The following is a 21,703-nucleotide window of genomic DNA, read 5'->3' as shown; positions in this document are numbered from 1 at the left end:
ACAAATAAAAATTTGTGTATGTAAGTGTGTATACATACACATGCACTCACACACACATAAGATAATAGAAGGGACTTTCAGTAGCCCATATCTCAAATTATACCATGCAGACTAACATCTTCTTCACAAATTTAAAGTGATCTCTGACATACAATGGAGATGAAAATCATAATTATTATATTCTATTTTAACCTTCTGTTTCTCTCACTTCCACATCTCTACCTGAAAGAGAGAAAAGGAAAGAGAGGAAGAAATGAAATATTTTAAACATCCCCTTCTAAAACTGCCTTTCACCAAAGTTGCAAAGAAGAAACAGAATGACTAGCTAAGAAAGGGTAAAAACTGAGTAAGAGAAGAAAGAAGGAAAATAATACACAAAAAGAATTAATCATTAGTAATTTACCGCTCTTTGAAACAGCATTTCCAATTTTTAATAAGTATGTATTTAATCAATATGCTACATACCTGTAAGACTGCATTCTCACTAAGAGGCATTATCTTATTTTTACTCTTTTGCTCTTGTGGATCCTCTCTGAATTTGAACGCAAGTTGAATCTCAGGAGAAGGTGTGCCTAGAATGAAATATAATCATAAATCACTTGCAAGTTTTATTGCTCTGCTTTGACAAGGACTCTATGATTTTATAGAAATTACAAATGTCATTAAAAATTATTTTGTAAATTATAATTTCCTAACTGCCATTTTTATATATCAAAGTTTGTAAGTTATATATATATATATAACTTAATATATATATAATAACTTAATATAATATATATGTTATAATAAATAAATAAAATCTTTAAAAAATAAAAAAATAAAAATAAAAACTCATAATGCTAGTATATAATCCAAAAACAGAGTTTGTATTTTTAAGATGGGAAAGTGAGCTCATATTTTAACTTTTCTTCCCTTCCTGGTTCCTAAGAAGAATCCAAAGAAATTAGTTGTTGTTTTTTGAAATTCGTTTTTTTAAAAGCAAATCTGAAGCAGCAATGAGAAAAAAGGAAATATACCCACTATAGGTCAGAAGATGATAATGGATTAAAGGGAAACCAAACATTGGTAAACACTATGTCACTCTACATGGGAAAAGGAGCGGCTCCTTCAGAAATAACTATATGGATTTCTTCCATGAGAATCTCAGAAAACCACCCAGCTCAGAGCAAATCCCACCAACCAAAGATGAAAGAGGGTACACTGGAAGATGGCAATGGGTACTCTCCTACTTCACAGAGATTGCTATTTGTTCCAAAGGAGCTCAGAATGAATGCTATAGCCAGTTACTTTGTGTAGGAGGATATCTTCCCTACCAGATAAAGAAATGTACTAAAAGCTAAGGCTGATAAAATAACGTAGTGATGGTACATTACTAAATATAGTTAAATAGAACAATGAAACAAAACAAGAAGTAGAAAACAGACCTATATATATCTGGGAAGTTAATATAAAATAATAATGGTATTTTATTTATTTTATTTTATTTTATTTTATTTTATTTTATTTATTTATTTGACAGAGAGAGACACAGCGAGAGAGGGAACACAAGCAGGGGGAGCGGGAGAGGGAGAAGCAGGCTTCCCGCCTAGCAGGGAGCCCGATGCGGGGCTCGATCCCAGGACCCTGGGATCATGACCTGAGCCAAAGGCAGACGCTCAACGACTGAGCCACCCAGGCGCCCCAATGATGGTATTTTAAACAGTGACAACGAGATGAATAAATATAACAAAGATAACTAAAGGTAAAAGAAAAACCTTTATAGTCTTGTGGTAGATAAAATATTTCCAAGTTTGAAAAAACCAAGAAACCCCAGAAGACAAGACTGACAGGTTTTACTATGTAAAAACTTAAGGGCACCTGGGTGGCTTAGTCGGTTAAACATCTGCCTTCAGCTCAGGTCACAATCTCAGGGTCCAGGGATCGAGTCCCGCATCGGGCTCCCTGCCCAGCAGGGAGTCTGCTTCTCCCTCTCCCTCTGCCCTTTCCCCCATGCCATCACACCCCCCACCCGCTCATGCTCGCTCTTTCTCTCTCAAATAAAATCTTAAAAAAAAAAAACTTAGGGACGCCTGGGTGGCTCAGTCGGTTAAGTGCCTGCCTTCAGCTCAGGTCATGATCCCAGGGTCCTGGGATCAAGTCCCACATTGGGCTCCTTGCTCAGCAGGGAGTCTGCTTCTCCCTCTGCCTGCTCGGCCTGCTCTGCCTGCCGCTGCCCCTGCTTGTGCTCTCTCTCTGACAAATAAATAAATAAAATCTTTAAAAAATAAAAATAAGTAAAATTTTAAAAAACCTTAAAATTTCTGCATACAAAATATATCATGAATAACATCAAAAGTTAACTAGGGAACTGAGTGAAACTATTGCAACATATATATGACAAAGTTTTATTATCTTTAATATATAAAATGGTCTTATAAATCAATAATAAAATGAGAATAATTTAGGAGACAAATAAGGCAATTCAGATACACAAAAACTATGAATACTCAATATTAAAATATGTCTAACCTTGGTATTCTTCAAAAATGCAAATTAAAATAATCAGATACTTTTTATTTAGTAGTTTGGCAAAGACTGAATATATCCTTTGTTGGATCTAAAGGAAAAAGCCATCTTTTTTAGGGGTAATATGTGTCAAGATCTGACATGTGCCCATCCTTTAAAAACAAATCTAATTTTAGCTAGTTATACTAAGGAAATAATCAGAAAAGCAGGCAAAGGTGTAAATATTAGAATATTCACATTTATTACAGTATTGAGAAATACCAAAAATATTATCAATTCATTAAATAAGGGTACATTCATACAGAATAACATGTAGCAATTTAAAAGGTTGAGGAAGATCAATATATTTAACATAATACCAATTATGAAAAAAGATATTCATATTGGCATACAAAAGTCTAGAAAAATATACAAATACTAAACACTGGCAATTGTTGGGAGTAGAATTATAGGGAAGAGTAAGGGGTGGGACTTTACACTTTCTACATTATATAATTTTGTATTTAGAAAATTTTTATTCATTTAATAATTAGCAAAAGTAATAAAAGTCTATCAATTTGGAAAAGGAAAGAAAAAGAAGAAGGAAAGCAAAGAAAAAACTTGGTTGGAATACTAAAACATACCTCTAACTTCTTCCTAGTGGTACTTTATATAACATAAGAGCAGGTTCTGGAGACTACTATTACACATTGCCTCTTCCAACTACATGTAGGAAAAATCCCTCCAAAATGAAACTGCAACTTGCCTTTGGAGTACCAAGTAAGATGATGTACAGTGAAAAGACTCTGTGAACTATATATAAAAGATCTTTGTGGCGTTTAGGAAATTTTTCTTTTTTCCCATACCTATTTTCAGACATCCTTGAAAATAAAAAATGGCTCACAAGAAGGAAGCATAAAAGGAAATAATGTACCCCTTAAACAGCTACTGCAAAATTTATCTTTTTGAACAGTGATGATCAGTGATACATTTTTCTAGAAGCATTTAAACTGACCTAGAAGTGGACTCAGGAAGTAGAAAAAATTGGTAGGTAAAAGGTACTTTCAAAAAATATACATACCACATATCAGTGAAATCATATGGTATTTGCCTTTTTCAGTCTGACTTCTTTCATTGAGCATAATACCCTCTCGGTCCATCCATGTTGTCACAAACGGCATGATCTCATCTTTTTCATGGCTGTGTACTATTCCACTATATATACACAGCTCATCTTCTTTATCCATTTGTCTATCAATGAACACTTAGGTTACTTCCATATCCTGCTACTGTAAATAATGCTGCAATAAGCATAAGAGTGCACATATTTTTTTGATAGTGTTTTTATTTTCTTTGGGTAAATACCCAGTAGTGAAATTACTGGATATGTTATTACTATTTTTAATTTTTTGAGGAACCTCCACACTGTCTTCTATTGCAGTTGTACCAATTTACATTACCACCATCAGGGCACAAGGGTTCCTTTTTCTCTATATCCTCACCAACACTTGTTATTTCTTGTCTTTTTGATTTTAGCCATTCTGACAGGTCTAAGGTGGTAACGCTTTGTGATTTTGATTTGCATTTCCCTGACGGTTAGTGATATTGAGCATCTTTTCATATATCTGTTGGCCATCTGCATGGCTTCTTTAAAACAAATGTCTATTCGGGTCCTCTGCCCATTTTTTACTTAGATTGTTTTTTAGGTATCGAGTTGTATAAGTCGTATACATTTTAGAAATTAACCCCTTATCAGATATATCATTTGCAAATCTCTTCTCCCATTAAGTAGGTTGCCTTTCATTATGTTGATGATTTCCTTTACTGCAGGAAAGTTTATTTTGATGTAGTTCCAATAGCTTATTTTTGCTTTTGTTTCCCTTGTTTTTGGAGACATAACTAGCTAGAAAAATGCTGCTAGGGCCGATGTCAGAAAAATTACTGCCTGTGTTCTCTTCTAGGGTTTTTATGGTTTCAGGTCTTACAATTAAGTCTTTAATCCATTTGAGTTTATTTTTGTGTATGGTGTAAGAAATTAGTCCAGTTTCATTCTTTTGCTTGTAGCTGTCCAGTTTCCCAGCACCATTTTTGAAAAGACTATTTTTCCCATTGCACATTCTTGCCTAATTTGTCATAGATTAATTGACCCTAAAAGTATGGGTTTATTTCTGGGTTCTCTATTCTGTTCCATCAATCTTTTGTGCCAATACTATACTGTTTTGATTACTACAGCTTTGTAGTATACCTTGAAATCTGGGATTGTGACACTTCCAGCTTTGTTGTTCTTTCTCAAGACTGCTTTGGCTATTCAGACTCTTTTGTGGCTCTATACATATTAGCATTTGTTCTAGTTCTGTAAAAAATGTTGTTGTTGGTATTTCAATAAGCATTCATTGACTCTGTAAATTGCTTTGGGTGACATGGACATTTTAACAATATTAATTCTTCCAATCCATGATCATAGAATATCTTTCTATTTGTGTCATCTCCAATTTCTTTCATCAGTATTTCATAGTTTCCACAATATAGGTCTTTCACCTCCTTGGTTAAGTTTACTCGTAGGTGTTTTATTCTTTTTGCTGCAATTATGAATGGGATTATTTTCTCAATTTCTCTTTCTGCTACTTTGTTATTAGTGTATAATAAGCCAGACTAAGAAAGACAAATACCATATGATTTCACTCATACAGGGAATCTAAAAAACAGAACAAACGAATACACACACACAAAAAAAGCTGAACCAGACCTAGAAATACAGAGAACAAACGGATGGTTGCCAGAGGAGACAGGGGTTGGGAAAATGGACAAAATGAGTGAAAGGGAGTGGAAGATACAGGTTTCCAGCTATGGAATAAATAAGTCACAGTAATAAAAGCATAGCATAGGGAATATAGTCAATAATATTGTAGTAACACTGTATGTGACAGATGGTACTAAAACCGTGGTGAGCCTAGCATAACCCATAAAATTAAATCACTATGATGTACACCTGAAACTAATGTAACATCATGCATCAACTATACTCAAGTTTAAAAAATTAAATATAGGGGCACCTGGGTGGCTCAGTTGATTAAGCATCTGCCTTCAGCTCAGGTCATGATCTCAGGGTTCTGGGATCGAGCCCCATATCGGGCTCCCTGCTCAGCGGGGAGCCTGCTTCTCCCTCTCCCACTCCCCTGCTTGTGTTCCCCCTCTTGCTGTGTCTCTCTCTGTCAAATGAATAAATAAAATCTTTAAAAAAAAATAAAATAAATTTAGTAAAAAAAATAAAAAATAAAAAAAATTAAAAATTAAATATATATAAATATACCAAGGATATTTGGTATTTCATTCTGAAATAATCAGACTGGTATTAGAAAGTACTATTCACTTTTGCAAATAAACAAGTTCTAGGGTGAAGCTGGAAATTTTTGTAAAGGGGAAGAACTATCTGGGTGTCACTTGCATATCTCTGACGGCCTCTCTAGGAGTCATAAACATCTTCCAGAAGTTATCATTCCCTTTGCTATCCTTATAGTAATAGACCTTAGTAGACCTTAGGGTCTATTACAGATGAGTATAAGAAACTAATTCTGTGTAAAGTTAAAAACAAAACTAACCATAAAAGGAGAAGCTGATAGAATAATAACACTTGGCAAATTAAAGGGACTACTTAGTGAAAAAAAATTATTTCTCACCTTTGTACATTTCACTTATACCAGGATGGAGACTGAATTCAGATCTAAGAGATGTGTCTTGATCAAAGAGCAACCTTTCAAATACCAAAACAGAAGATACAGATTATGTTTCCTAAACATAGACTAACAATTTAACCACAATTTTTTATTACATCTAAACTTGCTAAAATTCTTAGTTACACCACACTATTAATATCTATACCAAAATATTTTTTCAGATGTGTACCCTTTAATTAAAAATTTATATAAGATGAAATATAAAGACTTACTTATATGGTCAAGTTTATTTTTATAATACCGTGTTATTTCTGAATACTTGGGAGTAAGGAATGAATATCAATATAGTTTCTGAACAGAGATGAAATGAGATGATTTGAGGGAACAGTGCTGGTAGGTTTTCTCCTTCACATTTGTCTATACCACAGAGAATTTGAGATTAAAATCTAAGGACTGAATCTGAGTGTGTATTTTCAGAATACAAAATGACAGAATTCCTTCAGATTTTGGATTCACTTCTTACTATGTTCTAAGCAGCACCAAGGTAACAAAGAGAGAAGACACACAGTCCATGCCCTCAAGAAGCTTCAAATCCAGTGACAAATACAAAACTAAAAAACAGCAATGATACACCATGGTGAGTATGCTAGTAGGCAGACTTAAGTGTTTATCTGTTCTGTTAAAAAAAAAAAAAAAACCCTACAGAATTCAAAAATAGGCAAAGGACTTGAAAAGAAATTTATCCAAAGAAGATGTACAAATGGCTAACAAGAACGCAAAAAGATGCTCAACACTACTAAATATTAGGAAAATGCAAATCAAAACCACAGTGAGATACCACATCACATCCATTAGGTTATGATCAAAAACAAAAAACAAAAACAAAACAGAAAATAACAAGTGCATTGCTGGTGGGAATGTAAAATGGTACAACCACTGTGGAAAACAGTATGGTTGTTCATCAAAAAAGAGATCTTTAATCACCATTTGATCTAGTAATTCCATTTCTGGGTACACAAAGTAACTGAAAGCAGGGATTTGAAGATATTTGCACACTCCTGTTCAGAGAAGCATTATTCACAGGAGCCAAAAGGTGGAAGCAACCCAAGCGTTCATCAACAGAGAAGTAGATAAACAAAATGCAGTACATAAATGAAATGGAGTATTATTCAGCCTTAAAAAGGAAGCTTGCCATGTTGTGAAACACTCTGCGGAGAATCCCATGTAGCAAGAAACCAAGGTAGGCCTCCAGTCAACCATCAGAGAGAACTGAATCTTAACAAGCACTATACAGGAAGTGAATCCTTCTCAAGACTAGAGGGGCGCCTGGGTGGCTCAGTCGATGAAGCGTCTGCCTTCTGCTAAGGTCATGATCCTGGAGTCCTAAGCTCCGCATTGGACTCCCTGCTCAGTGAGGAGTCTGCTTCTCCCTCTGCCTTTCAGCCCACTTGGGTTCTCTCTCAAATAAATAAAATCTGTAACAACAACAACAACGACAAAAAGACTAGAACTAGAGACGATTGCAGCCTTCTGAGTCTGTGAGCCTGATGACCCAGTTAAGCCACTCCTGAATTTCTGACCCACAGAAACTACAAGATAATAAATGTTTACTGTTATAAGTTGCTAAGTTTTGGACTAAGCTTTTCTACAGCAAAGGAAAACTAAACAGATTGTTGTCACATTTCCCCAACTATTTGTTTTTAGTTGTTTTGTTCAAATTAAGATCCAAACAAGGTGCCCACATTGCTTTTGGTTACTATATCTAAGTATCTTTTTAAATATATAAATTACCCCCCTCCCACTGCAATTTAATAGTTGAAGTAACTGGACTGTTTTTTTCCTGCAGTCTCCCACATTTTGAATTTTCTAACTGCATGTCATTTAACAGGTTCTTCTATCCCATATACTTCCTATAAACTGGTTATTAGAGCTAGAAGTTTTATCTATCAAGTTAACTGGGGGTGGGAGGCATGTGTGTACTTCCTACAGGAAATAATAAAGTATGTATTGAGAAAGGTAGTCTTGTGCATAGTCTTTCAGCCCCCCTTCAGCCTTGGGCCTAGAACACTTTCTTACCAAGATTTAGAGTCCTCCCAGCCTGTGCTGGACTTATTACCTTGAATGAGAATACCTTTCCCAGTTTCAGACTTGGTGTGTACTCCTTTGCTGTGAAAGTTCTGTGTGTCATAGGTTACCTGGAAAACCCCACTAATATATATGTCCTCTGTTGGGACAAGATGAAGTCATTCTGTGGCACAAGAGGAGTGTGTACAGACCAATGGCCTGCATCAACTGCAGAGAGTGACTGCTAGCTGTGGGGGCCGATACCTACTACTGAAGCTGATCTTGTTTTGTCTCTTCTCTATGAGTCAAGTATTGTTCTAGCCTGCCACCACCTAGATCTTGGACTTCCAGCCTCCAGAACCATAAGAAAATGCATTTCTGTTGGGTAAGCCATCCAGTCTGTGGTATTTTTATGGCAGCCTGAGCAAACTAATACACAACTAGTCTTCCCTAGCTTCCCAAAATAAGGTATCATATCGTATTTAGATATCATATAATATTTAGAGTCCACAATACTAATATTATCATTAACAGTATGATTACTGAAGTTACTTTGTAATTATTTATGTCCTTGGAGTATATCTTACCTGGCATGTATAGATTAATTCTATGTTTAAAAGGCACTTAGTTCCTTTTGGTGTAATTATGCCATCAAGTCAAAATATAATTAGGTTCACCTGTTTAATCTTGCTTTTTTATTTTTGCTTTTTAGAAAGTTTTTCATGTTGGTTTAATTTTGTTTTATAATTATGTAAACCATAAATGTATAAGACAAGATCTATTTAGAGAAGTCTAGTCTTGTCTCGTCTTGTCTTTTCACCCATCTGTTCTCTCACTTCCCATTTTTTAAAATTGTATGGTTTATCCTTCCAATGTGTTTTTGAAAATATAAGCAATATGAGTATACATGCCGTCACCCAGTCTTAGGTAAGCAGTAACATTCTATATATATCTCTTTACTTTCTTTTTTTTTTTCTTAACAATAAATCCAGTAGATTGATCAGTCTAGGGGAAAGAGACTTTCTTCATTCCTCTTTATTAATTCATAGTATACCACTGTGTGGATTCTCACACACTTTTTAAAAAATATTCATTCATCTAAGTAATCTCTATACCCAACATGGGGCTTGAACTCACAACCCTGAAATTAAGAGTTGCACTTCCAACTGAGCCAGCCAGGCACTCCTATTCTCAGTTTTAAAAGCTTAGTAAAAGATGATTGTGGAAGTTTAAAAAAAAAAAAATGGGGAGAGAGTAAGAAAATTTACAGAACTACCTTGTTTTCCATTCCCAAACACAAATATATATCACATATATAATTTCACATACATTATGAAGAAAGAACAGGTTACTAAGAAAAATAAGTCATCAATAACAACAACAACAACAACAACAAAACCCATACCTCCTAATAGTTCTCAGCACCAGCAAAACTAATAATGAAAAGGACTCCAGTCCTTAATCTAACACACCCTCTATGAGAGTCAATGCTGGCTCCTGTTATAAGGAGAAAAAGCATCTTTTTTGGCTCAATTACTACTGGCCATTACCAAGGATTGAAAATTTTATTATTCAAATATGGGTAATACCATTACTATAGCACATTTTTCTAAGAAGTAAAAATATCTAGGGATGCCTGGGTGGCTCAGTTGCTTTAGTGTCTTCCTTCGGCTCAGGTCATGATCCCAGGGTCCTGGGATGGAGTCCCACATCAGGCTTCTTGCTTGGCAGAGAGCCTGCTTCTCCTGCCTGCAGCTCCCCGTTTGTGCTCGTGCTGTCTCTCTCCCCCCTCTCTCTCTCTGACAAATAAATAAAATCTTAAAAAAAAAGAAGTAAAAAAATCTATTCATCTTAATGTCCCTAAAAGTCAGAATTATTTTACTTTTTAAAATTTTTGAGGTTTTTTTTTTTTTAATCTAAAAATAACACAAAAAAGGCAGGAAGGAATTGTGGATGCTAATGGGACTGTTCTATATCTTCATTGTGGTAATGGTTATTACACAACTGTATGTGTTTATCAAAACACACAGAACTGTACATTAAAAAGAATGAATTCTGCTGTATGTAATTTGCATGTTAATAAAAAAGTGAAAAAAGTAACACGATGATGTTAATTTTCCATAAATAAATTTATAAATTTAACTTTATACCAATAAAAGTACCAAGACTTTTTATTGAACTGGACAACTGATTCTAAAGTTCATGTGGTAAAATAAATAAGAACAGCCAGGAAAATGTTTTAAATTAACAGTAAGGAGGTAATAACCAAAAGGACATTAAAATATTTTTGGATATAAAATGTTTTTAAAATGTGAAACTAGCACATAAAATGACAGACCAATGAACAGAATAAAATCTCTTAAATAAACTCACATACATATAAGAATTTAGTATATTAAAAAGGTGGCACCTCAAATCAGAGAAAAAGATAGGATTTCTAAAAAAAAAAATAATATTGGGACAATGAAGGAGACATCTGGAAAATAATTTAGTTGGATCCATACTTGACACTGTACTCCAGAAAAATCCCACATGACTCAAAATGTAAATTTTTTTTTGAATTTTTTTTTTAAATTTGACAGAGAGAGAGACAGCGAGAGAGGGAACACAAGCAGGGGGAGTGGAAGAGGGAGAGGGAGAAGCAGGCTTCCGGCCGAGCAGGGAGCCCGATGCACGGCTCGATCCCAAGACCCTGGGATCATGACCTGAGCTGAAGGCAGATGCTTAACAACTAAGCTACCCAGGCATCCCTCAAAATGTAAATGTTTAAAATGAAACAAAAAGTATAAAAGAAACCAAGGAGGGATTCTTTTATCATTGTGAAGGAAAAAAAGCCTTTCTAATTATGAGATAAACCCAAATAATTCAATTATTAAGATTACAAACACCCAAACCCTTTGACAGAGTATTTCTCTGTCAAAATAAACAATTTTATATATGTTTGAGAACATATATACATAACTTAGAAAATATCTCTGGGAGGACAAAAAATCAAATACATTGGTTGCCTGTGGAAAAGAAGACTGAGTGGCTGAGGAGATAGGGATGAGAAGGAGATTTTTACTATATACCTTTTTATACTTAAAAAAAAACTTTCCTGAACCATGTAAATATATTACCTATTCACAAAATCTGTAGAAAATGTGGGCAATAAAGAGAAGTATAAATAATAAGATAGAAATCCCCTATGATTCTACCTGTATTAAGACTTTGGTGGACTTCCTTTCAGCTTTCTATGGAGGCTTATCTATGATAGAACCATAAATTCTTTCACAAAATTTGGATCAATCTGTAGAAAGTTTTAGAAACTACATTTTGCACTTAGCATTATATTTAAATATTTGCAATGTCACTAAAATTCTTCCTAAAACCATTAAATATTGATAATACTCCCTCATAAGGATATATGATTTATTTATTTAAGCATGAGGGTATAATTTATTTAAGCATTATGTAATTCCAAAACATTTGTTTTTAATTTTTCATTATTGCAATGCCTCTGAGATAATTTCCTTATACATAAATTTTTGGGTTTTTTTTTTTTCCTTTAAGAAAGGAGTCAGGGCTATTTTTAATACTAAAAGGAAAATGAAGAGTGCGGCCCAGAAAAAATTACTTATCCATGTTCAGTCAATAAATTAACTGAAAATAGACATTAATTTCTTAGTGAATTCTAGTCAAACTACTAGACTACATTAATAACTAATACTCTAAAAGTCACTGACCACTTCATTACAGATGCAGTATTTTAATAATAAAATTTAATTTTGAAATACTGGAAAAATGAGATAGTACCAAGTACTAACAACAGAAGAGGAAGTAGAAATTAGATGGCTGGGTTAAAAGGAAAATTTCTTTAAGAAAAAAGGGGGGGGGGCGCCTGGGCGGTTCAGTCGTTAAGCATCCATCTTAGGCTCAGGTCATGATCCCAGGGTCCTGGGATTGAGCTCCACATCAGGACTGCTTCTCCCTCTCCCACTCCCCCTGCCTATGTTCCCTCTCTCACTGTGTCTCTCTCTGTCAAATAAATAAATACAATCTTTAAAAAAAAAAAAAAAAGGAAAACTTGCAGGCAAAAATCTGATTGAAATTTTCAAATAATTTTCACTGTTTTGTTAAAAGTAAAATAAAATTTTGGGGGACAACTGGGGTTTCAACTTTATATGTTATCAAAGTTTTGATAGCACAGTCCTAATATCATGCTAAGGCTTTGATTCATTAAAAAATCTAATTAATTATCCTTTCAGTTTAACAGTTCTAAACATAGTACTTGGCACCACTGTGCTTTATCATTGGAGTTGCCACCGTTTTGATATACACCCTGACCAAAATGTTGCCTTTTGTTTTTTAAAGATTTATTTTTGTTTTATTTATTTATTTTCCATCCACTATTTTTTATTTAAATTCAATTAACTAACATATAATGTATTATTGATTTCAGAGGTAGAGGTCAGTGATTCATCAGTCTTATATACTACCCAGTGCGCATTACATCACGTGCTGCCCTCCTAAAGATTTATTTGAGCAAGAGCGCACACACACACACACACACACACACACACACACGCATGACTGAGGGGAGGAGCAGAGGAAGAGAGAAAATCTCAAACAGACTCGCCACTGAGTGTGCAGCCCAAGGTGGGGCTCAATCTCACGACCCATGAGATCATGACCTGAGCCAAAATTATGAGTCAGACGCTTAAATGACTGAGCTACCAGGAGCCCCCCAAATGTTGCTTTCTTTAGCCAATTTAATGTGGTTATTAAATCCTTGTCTCCTTGTACTTTGCTTTCTTTTCCTCCTTCCCCAGGTATATCCTTTGTAACAAGTATTTTTCTATCTAGACAATTCACATGAAGACAGTGTTGGTCTGACTTGAGGGACAGAATTAACACTCATCTTGCAGGGTAATTATGTTGAATTAGCTTTTTACTATATTCAATTATAATGTTCAGAAGACATGTGACCTGAACACATACGGAAATCCATGTAACAATGAACTAAGGTGGTTCTGTTTTAATCTATTGAATAGGATTAATTTGAGATATATCCCTTCATGTTATAGAGTAGTTAACCTAACCAGAGGCTGTAACAGAATACAAGGTTGGTAAAAATTTCCCAGGGCACACATAGAAAAAAAGGATCATGCCTTTTAGAAAACAAATTACAAGCTAACAAAATATTACTACTCAGCACCTTGAATTTTTATAAAAGATGAAGAGCAACACCTACCAAGCCACAAAAAAAGACTGGATGCAGGGTGCCTGGGTGGCTCAGTCGGTTAAGCATCTGCCTTCGGCTCAGGTCACGATCTCAGGGTCCTGGGATTGAGCCCTATGGTGGGTTCCCTACTCAGTGGGGAGTCTGCTTCTCCCTCTGCCCCTCCCCCTGCTTGTGCTCTCTCTCTCTCTCAAATAAATAAATAAAATCTTTAAAAAAAAAAAACACTGGATGCATTTTCGGACATGGTTTTGAGGGAAGGCTAGGACTAAATCCAGACTCTCAAAGAGTGTTTTTTCAGACACAGTTAACACACCTGGCAGCCTGGTTCTTTATAATAGCCCTGCCTTTCCTAATCCCAAAGGTCATCAAACCCTTTCTCCAGTCTTAGCAAAAAGACCTTTTTTTTTTTTTTTAAGATTTTATTTTTATTTATTTTGACAGAGAGAGAGACAGTGAGAGAGGGAACACAAGCGGGGGGAGTGGGATAGGGAGAAGCAGACTCGCCACTGAGCAGTGAGCCTGATGCGGGGCTTGATCCCAGGACCCTGGGATCATGACCTGAGCCAAAAGCAGACGCTTAACCACTGAGCCACCCAGGCGCCCAGCAAAAAGACCTTAATAGCTGCAACACTTACGGATTTTTTAGCTACGGGACACCTGGGTGGCTCAGTCAGTTAAGCGTCTGCCTTCGGCTCAGGTCATGATCCCAGGGTCCTGGGATCGAGCCCCACATCGGGCTCCCTGCTCAGCGGGGAGCTTGCTTCTCCCTCTGCCTGCCGCTCCCCCTGCTTGTGCTCTCACACTTTCTCTCTCTCTCTCTGGCAAATAAATAAATAAAATCTTTAAAAAAAAAAAAAAAGGATTTTTTAGCTACGTGAACCTGTATGTTTTCCCTCTTGGGGATCTCTACTAGAACTTGTGTCCCTCATACTAAAGTTGAGACTTTGTGCATAAAAAAAACAGCCAAAGTGAACTGCACACAAGCAAAGAAGATGAAAAAAACCAAAAAACAAAACAATGGCCCCACCAATTCAGCTCCAGCAATGCTCAGAATTTGGCCATATTGCCATGCCAATAAGAAGAACACTAGTTTTTAACCTTGAGCTATAAGGTCTGAAAAAAAGATGTTTGTATGGTACTGCAGAGAAGCATTTTAAATGAATTAAGGGGGAAGAAAAAGATTGGCCAGCCAAGACAGAGTGAGCCATCTAAAGCCTATTTCTCCTCTCATTACACAAAAACTCTGAGTATTTTTTAAAAGCTACCTAATTTGAAAAGTAAACAATAGCAGGTAGATTGAGGACTGAAGTCAAAATCTAAACACCATGTAATAGGTGAATTTCAGAGTTTGTTTTTGTTGTTTTGTTAGTCCTTTGTCTCCAGCTTTGGCCTAATCCTGAAACTGCACAGTGGGCTCAGACAGCAAAAACTCCAGAAGAAACCCCCATCTCTATCCAGAAGACTAGGGAAAGGGATCCCTGTGAATGCCAGAAAGCATGGGGGGGAAATCTCTGGGTTTTATTTGTTTTCTCTCTTTAGCCTCAGAAATATACTGCTACCAATCGTGGCAATTTGGGCACTTAAAACCCAAGAGAGAACCTGTCTCTCTTGCTAGAGGAACCACATGCTCACGAGTATGGAGAGCATCTCTTTTATTTCCTTCTCTCTCTTAACCCTTTTCCCTGGAGGTGGCCTTAGTTGCAAGGGACTGCTCTGAAGTAAGAAAGCCCAGAGAAATCTTTCTGGTCATATGAACCAGCATGTGGGTATGGGGAAGGAAGGGTGCATGAGACTCCTGCACGGAAAAAAAAAAAAAAAAAAAAGAGCAGAAAAGGGGAATCACCTAATTCTATATATGATTCAACATAAGTCTCAGGCTCAACCCTGAGCTGTCCACATGTAAAGCAGATTCAAAGAAACATGACAAAGACTTTGAGAACTGAACTACGATATTAACTACTGCTCAAGTTCCAGATTAACCCCTGAGTGGTAGAGTCAGACTCAAAAAGCATAGTAAAGGCTCTGAAAATTGGACTGATATAACCACCACCCACAGGAGGCAAAACAGAATGTGCAGTGAGAACCTAACTCATTAGGCTAATTGCCTGTCAAAACAAAAATCAACCCTGTAGAGGATTTTAACAGGACCAACAATCCAGAACATAAGATTCAAAATACATAGGATATAATCCACAATTACTCAACATGCAAAGAACAGGAAAATCGAATTCTTGAGAGAAAAGATAATTTTTTTTAAAAGATTTTTTATTTATTCACCTGACAGATAAAGACATAGCCAGAGAGGGAACACAAGCAGGGGGAGTGGGAGAGGGAGAAGCAGGCCTCCTGCCGGGCAGGGAGCCCGATGTGGGGCTCGATCCCAGGACCCTGAGATCATGACCTGAGCCGAGAAGGCAGACGCTTAACGACTGAGCCACCCAGGTGCCCTGAGAGAAAAGATAATTAACAGATGCCAACCACACCCCCATGACCAAAATGTTGGAATGACAAGACAAAGACTTTAAAGCACTTATCTATGAGATAAAGGTAAACACTCATAAAATAGATGAAAACACTGAAGTTTGCAGCAGAGATATAAAAACTATAAAGAATCAATGGAAATTTTAGAAGAGAAAATTATAATATCTGAAATTAAAAATTCACTGGATGGGCTCAACAACAGAATGGAGATGATAAAGGAGAGTAAGTAACTTCAGAGATAGAGCAACAGAAATTATACAGTCTGAAGAACTGAGAGAAGAAAATTAAAACAGCTTCAGGGGGGCGCCTGGGTGGCTCAGTTGGTTAAGCGACTGCCTTCGGCTTGGGTCATGATCACGGAGTCCTGGGGTTGAGTCCCACATTGGGCTCCCGGCTCAGTGGGGAGCCTGATTCTCCCCCTCTGACCCTCTCCCCTCTCATGCTGTTTCTCTCTCTCTCTCTCTCAAATAAATAAATAAAATCTTGAAAAAAATTTTCTTTAAAAAAAAAACAAAAAAAAACAGCTTCAGGGATTTGGGAAATAGTATCAAAAGGTCTAACATTCATGTCATTTGAAGTCCCAGAAGAAGAGAGAAAGAAGGGCGCCTGGGTGGCTCAGTCGTTAAGCATCTGCCTTCGGCTCAGGTCATGATCCCGGGGTCCTGGGATCGAGCCCCACACTGGGCTCTCTGCTCAGCGGGAAGCCTGCTTCTCCCTCTCCCACTCCCCCTGCTTGTGTTCCCTCTCTCTGTCTCTCTGTCAAATAAATAAAATCTTAAAAAAAAATTTTTTTTAAAAAGAGGAGAAAGAGATTGGTATAGAAAAAAATATACAAAGCAATCATGACAGAAAACTTCCCAAGTTTGCTAAAAGACAAGACATTTATATATTCAATAAGACATTTATATATTCAATAAGCTCAATGAACCCCAAACAGGAAAAACACACACACACAAAATCATGCCCAGACATACTGTAATCAAACTGCTGAGAACCAAAGATGGGGGAAAACTGAAATCAGATAAAAAAAAATGACACATTATACATATAAGAATAGTGATTTAAATGGGTGAGAGGACTTAACTACAAAGGGGCAGCACACGGGAGGTTTTTTTGGAGTGATGGAACTATTCTGGATCTTAACTGTGATGGTTGTTACAAGACTCACTGTGTTAGTCGAAATGATGCCTGTACAGCAAGAGCAAATATTACTGTGTGTATATATAAATGAGCCAAAAACCTGGGTATCATCATCTCTGCTCTAAATAATTCCAACTTTAACCTGGAACCTTGCTAGAACTGCAGAATTTCGGATCCCACCCCAGAACTCCTGAATTGGAACTCCCCATTTTAATGGGATTCTGGAGTGATTTTATAACGGTATTAAATTTATTTAAAGATTTTATTTATTTATTTGACAGAGAGAGAGAATACAAGCAGGGGGAGCAGAAGTGGGAGAGGGAGAAGCAGGCTCCCCACAGAGTGGGGAGCCCGATGAGGGGCTCGATCCCAGGACCCTGGGATCATGACCTGAGCCGAAGGCAGATGCTTAACCAACTGAGCCACCCAGTCGCCCCAAGGGTATTAAAATTTGAAAAGCCCTGCTCTAGGGCATGCTCGAGTGAATGAAAATCTGATTATGCTTTTCCTCCACTTAACATTTTACAAAAGACACACGCAGGATATATGAGGCCTTCCATGACCTCACCCTACTTTCCTCTCCAGGCTCATCTTTCACCACTCCCCACCTCACCATTTAACACTTCACTTGAGTAAGAATTCACTATTTGTACATTCCAGCACACAACACAATGCTATGTCCCCTTTACCCATGCATTTCCCTCAGCCTAGAACACCTCTTCTTCATCTGCCTAATTCCTAAACCACCTTCAAGCCTCTATTCAGAAGTCAACTGTACCAATCTCTAAGGACTACCTGGGCTCCTAAACCAGCCAAAGCATACTTCCATCCCTGGACTATCGCATTTTATTGAAATTATCTGCCTATAAAAAAAGAAAGAAAGGGGGCGCCTGGGTGGCTCAGTCGTTAAGCGTCTGCCTTCGGCTCAGGTCATGATCCCAGGGTCCTGGGATCAAGCCCCGCATCAGGCTCCCTGCTCGGCCAGAGGCCTGCTTCTCCCCCTCCCACCCCCCCTGCTTGTGTTCCCTCTCTCGCTCTCTGTCAAATAAATAAAATCTTTAAAAAAAAAAAAAAGAAAAAGAAATTATCTGTTTATGTGTCCTCCCTGGCCTGTAGGTTTCTCAAAGACTCATCTCTTCTATAGTTCCCCTGGATCTAGCACAGAGAACTAGATATGTTCAAGGTTTTGATGAACTGAACCACCATCTTTTTTGGATTCTTATAAAACTATTCGTTTCCAATTTAGTAGTAAACAGTTCCCCCATCACACATTCTTTTCCTAAAATTATGTTAACCATCTCCTAGATCAGAGCTTCCAGTTGCTTTTCAGCTTTCAGTTGCTTTTCAGCATTTTCTGAAAAAATGCATTTCAGAAATCTAGACCCAACACTTTTTTTGCCTGTACAAAAGGACTTAGCCTCAGGCTAAAAGGAAAGGGTTTTGTTTGTTTCTGGTTTTTTTTTTTTTTAGATGCCATAAAGCCATCTACCATAAAGCTCATTTTGTCCTAAACTGGAGGCTGGGGGGATTGTGTTTCGTTTATTTACAAGTTCTTAGCTCACGCCTGGCTACCTCACAAGACTCGAATTCCGCCTGCCATTCATTACACATTCATCTGGTAATAATTTCTACTCAGTCTGCGAGGGCCACTCCACCTCCAGTACCCAGCACAATGGCGGGCGCCTTGTCCAAGGCCTGGGGCTAACGGTGGTCACCTTCTCCAGGGCAGCTCCTCGTCATCCAGGTCGCTCTCCGTCACCGACCCGTCTATCACAGTTTCATCACTGTCCCAGTCTGGGGCCTGGGCGCCTTCCTCCATCTTCGCCTCACGTCCGGAGCCTTGTTTATTCTCCTTCTCTAACGCCCCGCTTCCTGCGAAAAGAAAGGGCACGCTGAGGGTCGGGGGGAACTTTGAGCGAAATATGAAATTCGAGGCGAGACGCGGGAAACATGCCTGGAACAGAGCAGCAGCAACGTTCGTCGTTGGGGACGCGGTCCCGCTCGGCCCCCTCGCCGCCCGCCGCACGTCTCAGCCGCGTGCGGCCCCGCCCCCCGACGCCGGTGGCCGGAAGTGCCTGGCGGAGCGCCCGCCCGCTCCGGGTTTCCCCGCCGCCCGGGGCGTGGCGCCCCCCGCCGCATCCGCTTTCCGTGCTTTCTTACCTATTCATTCGCTGGGCGGAGTGACTGGGGTTGCGGTTGTGGGGACCAGAAAGGGAGCGCTGCCACAGACAAGACCGCAGTCCGAGCCTGCCTAACGCCACCGGCAGGAGGGAGACTTAGGTCACCTTACCTGCAGTGCGCCTCGTACTTGTGAGACCCAGACCTGGAAAGAACTGTCAGCTTCTGCCCGATCCAGTACCCCCGCTGTCCGTCTGACATTCTGAAGCCAGAATGTTACCTTACACCGGAAGAGTGTTTGTTGCAGTCCACCAAGTGCTGCCTTTCTCCTTAATTCCTTTGACACCCCTTCCTCGAGTGTCCTTTCGGGTAGGCAAGACAAACATGTTTATCCTAAGTTTATAGATCATCAACCCATCTAACTGATGTATTTTGTATTTGTATTTTTCCCTCATTAACTCTTTAATTGCCTTGAAATACAGGTTGTGTAGATAGAGGAGAATAAATGCTTTATTTTTTTTCCTATATAAATTTTTAGAATGATAGTGTCTAGCAACTTCCAAGAATAGCCAATTATGACTTTTGAATGAAGTACTAGATTTTTATATATTTGAACATTCAAAACAAAACCAAGTGAACTCCATTTGCCAAGAGAGGTAGATTAAGGATGAGAACCCCTTCCCCCATCAAGTGTTTAGTATTCACTTTGAAATCTCCAGCATCTAGCACATATTGGGTCTTTAAAGGTTTGTTGAATAAATGGATGGAACTAGGGTTTTCTGACTCCCCAATTCACTGCTCTTTTCTTTACATGCAATGGCTTTTCCATTCTTATCTTACAGAACTAGACCTCTCCGTGTTTTTACACCTCTCCACCTACATCCTCCATGTTTAAATCAGTCCTAAATCCCCATCCACTCTCCTGCTCACCTACTCCTTTGATCATCTAACTCTGTTAATTGCCAGCAATGGAAAGTGCATATCCATGAAAAGGCTGGTGGGTGGCTCTAAATGCCCTATGCCAGAAGGTGACTTTGCACTAATAAAAGACTTTGCTGCAGGCGTCTGGTAACTCTAGCTAAGTATAGAAAACTCGGAGTCTGAAATTCAGATTCCTTTTTAAAATACTTTCTCCTTTGGTGGATAAGAGTCAGTTATTTTTGCATCTTCAGTTCTTTTATATTATTCAAGACAGTTGCCAAGATTCAAAGCATAAAGAAGAAATAGCAAAGATGATCCACATAAATGCCAGTATGATTTTAAAGGAAACTTTTTTTGTTTTTATAAAATCCAAAGTTTCACTGCAGGACAGAGAAAGAAGAATGACCGATCTGTGTTAGAAATCTACGTTGCAAATGACAAGAAAAAATACAATTCAAACTGATTTAAGCAGATAAAAAGGGTGAGCTGGGTCATGTAACTGAACCATCCATAAGTACCCAGGTTGAGAGGAAATTTAGCTCAGCTTTCTTCTGAATTCGTTAGTTAAACACTGAAATAAATTGAAACACATCAAATGTATAAAAATCCAGAATCCTTGAGGAGAACACAGGCTCTTCGACCTCAGCCGCAGCAACTTCTTCCTAGAAACATCGCCAAAGGCAAGGGAAGCAAGGGCAAAAATGAACTATTGGGACTTCATCAAGAGAAAAATCCAGAACTTCATTTTAAAATAATAATTGGTAATTTAGAAGGTGGATAGGTACCATTTTATTATTTTAAAAATTAATAAAGGGGAGGAAAGAAAGCATTTATCCAGATGTTTCTATACAATCAGTATTTCAAGGTGACCAAATTGTTGATTAGGGAAAATTTTCCTTAGAGAGAAATCACAGCTAACAAATACAAGAGATACAATAGAATTAGAAAATCATCATTTTGCAACCCATGAAGCAATGGATCTAGGCAATGGTCAGCAATAGCTGCAATAGTTAGGCAGAACAGTAAAAAAAAAGTAAAGTAAACAACTACACCTTTGTTTTTTCACACCTGCACACCTACATCTTCCATGTTGAAATCATTCCTAAATTCCTAGGTAAAAGGCTGATGGAGAATTTTATAATAGACAAGTCAGGATGACAACACTTAAGTCCAATAATAATCTTAACATCAATAAAAGTCGACAACCAAATATGTACCTCCTGGCACAACACTATATGAATAAATGGCACTTACCTAATACCTGTGAAGTAGTCTAAGCCAAAAAAAAAAAAAAAAAAAAAGTTAAAAACCTGAATCTAATCAAGCCTCTAGATCTGTCAGTTATTTATATGCAGGAAGAGGGGGCAGAGGAATAGACTAACACCATGAAGATGAAATTTACCAAACCTAGGTTATGGGAAATTCTATAGAACAAATGACCTGGTTTCTTTCAACAATTAAATATCATGGGATTTAAAAAAAGGGAATGAGAACTCTTTTACATTTACAGAGACCCTAAGAGGGGCGCCTGGGTGGCTCAGTCATTAAGCGTCTGCCTTTGGCTCAGGTCATGATCCCAGGGTCCTGGGGTCAGGCC

The 21,703-nt window shown here is 37.7% G+C and overlaps 1 protein-coding gene across 1 annotated transcript in view; it reads right to left on the bottom strand.

Moving 5' to 3' along the window:
* The window catches only part of ANKRD31 (ankyrin repeat domain 31), a 143,114-nt gene extending 124,016 nt beyond the window's left edge, over window positions 1-19,098 (bottom strand). Inside the window, exons 1-4 of the mRNA XM_032404187.1 lie at window positions 19,022-19,098; window positions 18,783-18,939; window positions 6,162-6,235; window positions 466-572 (exon numbers count right to left, since the gene is read on the bottom strand). Coding sequence (XP_032260078.1) covers window positions 466-572; window positions 6,162-6,235; window positions 18,783-18,886 — 285 coding nt within the window. The 5' untranslated portion in view covers window positions 18,887-18,939; window positions 19,022-19,098. The remainder of the gene's footprint in view (window positions 1-465; window positions 573-6,161; window positions 6,236-18,782; window positions 18,940-19,021) is intronic.
* Between the last annotated feature and the right edge of the window lie 2,605 nt (window positions 19,099-21,703).

Source organism: Phoca vitulina, unplaced genomic scaffold, assembly GCF_004348235.1.
Source record: "Phoca vitulina isolate PV1807 unplaced genomic scaffold, GSC_HSeal_1.0 scaffold6, whole genome shotgun sequence".
NCBI lineage: Eukaryota > Metazoa > Chordata > Mammalia > Carnivora > Phocidae > Phoca > Phoca vitulina.
This window is presented reverse-complemented; position numbering and strand designations above follow the sequence as displayed.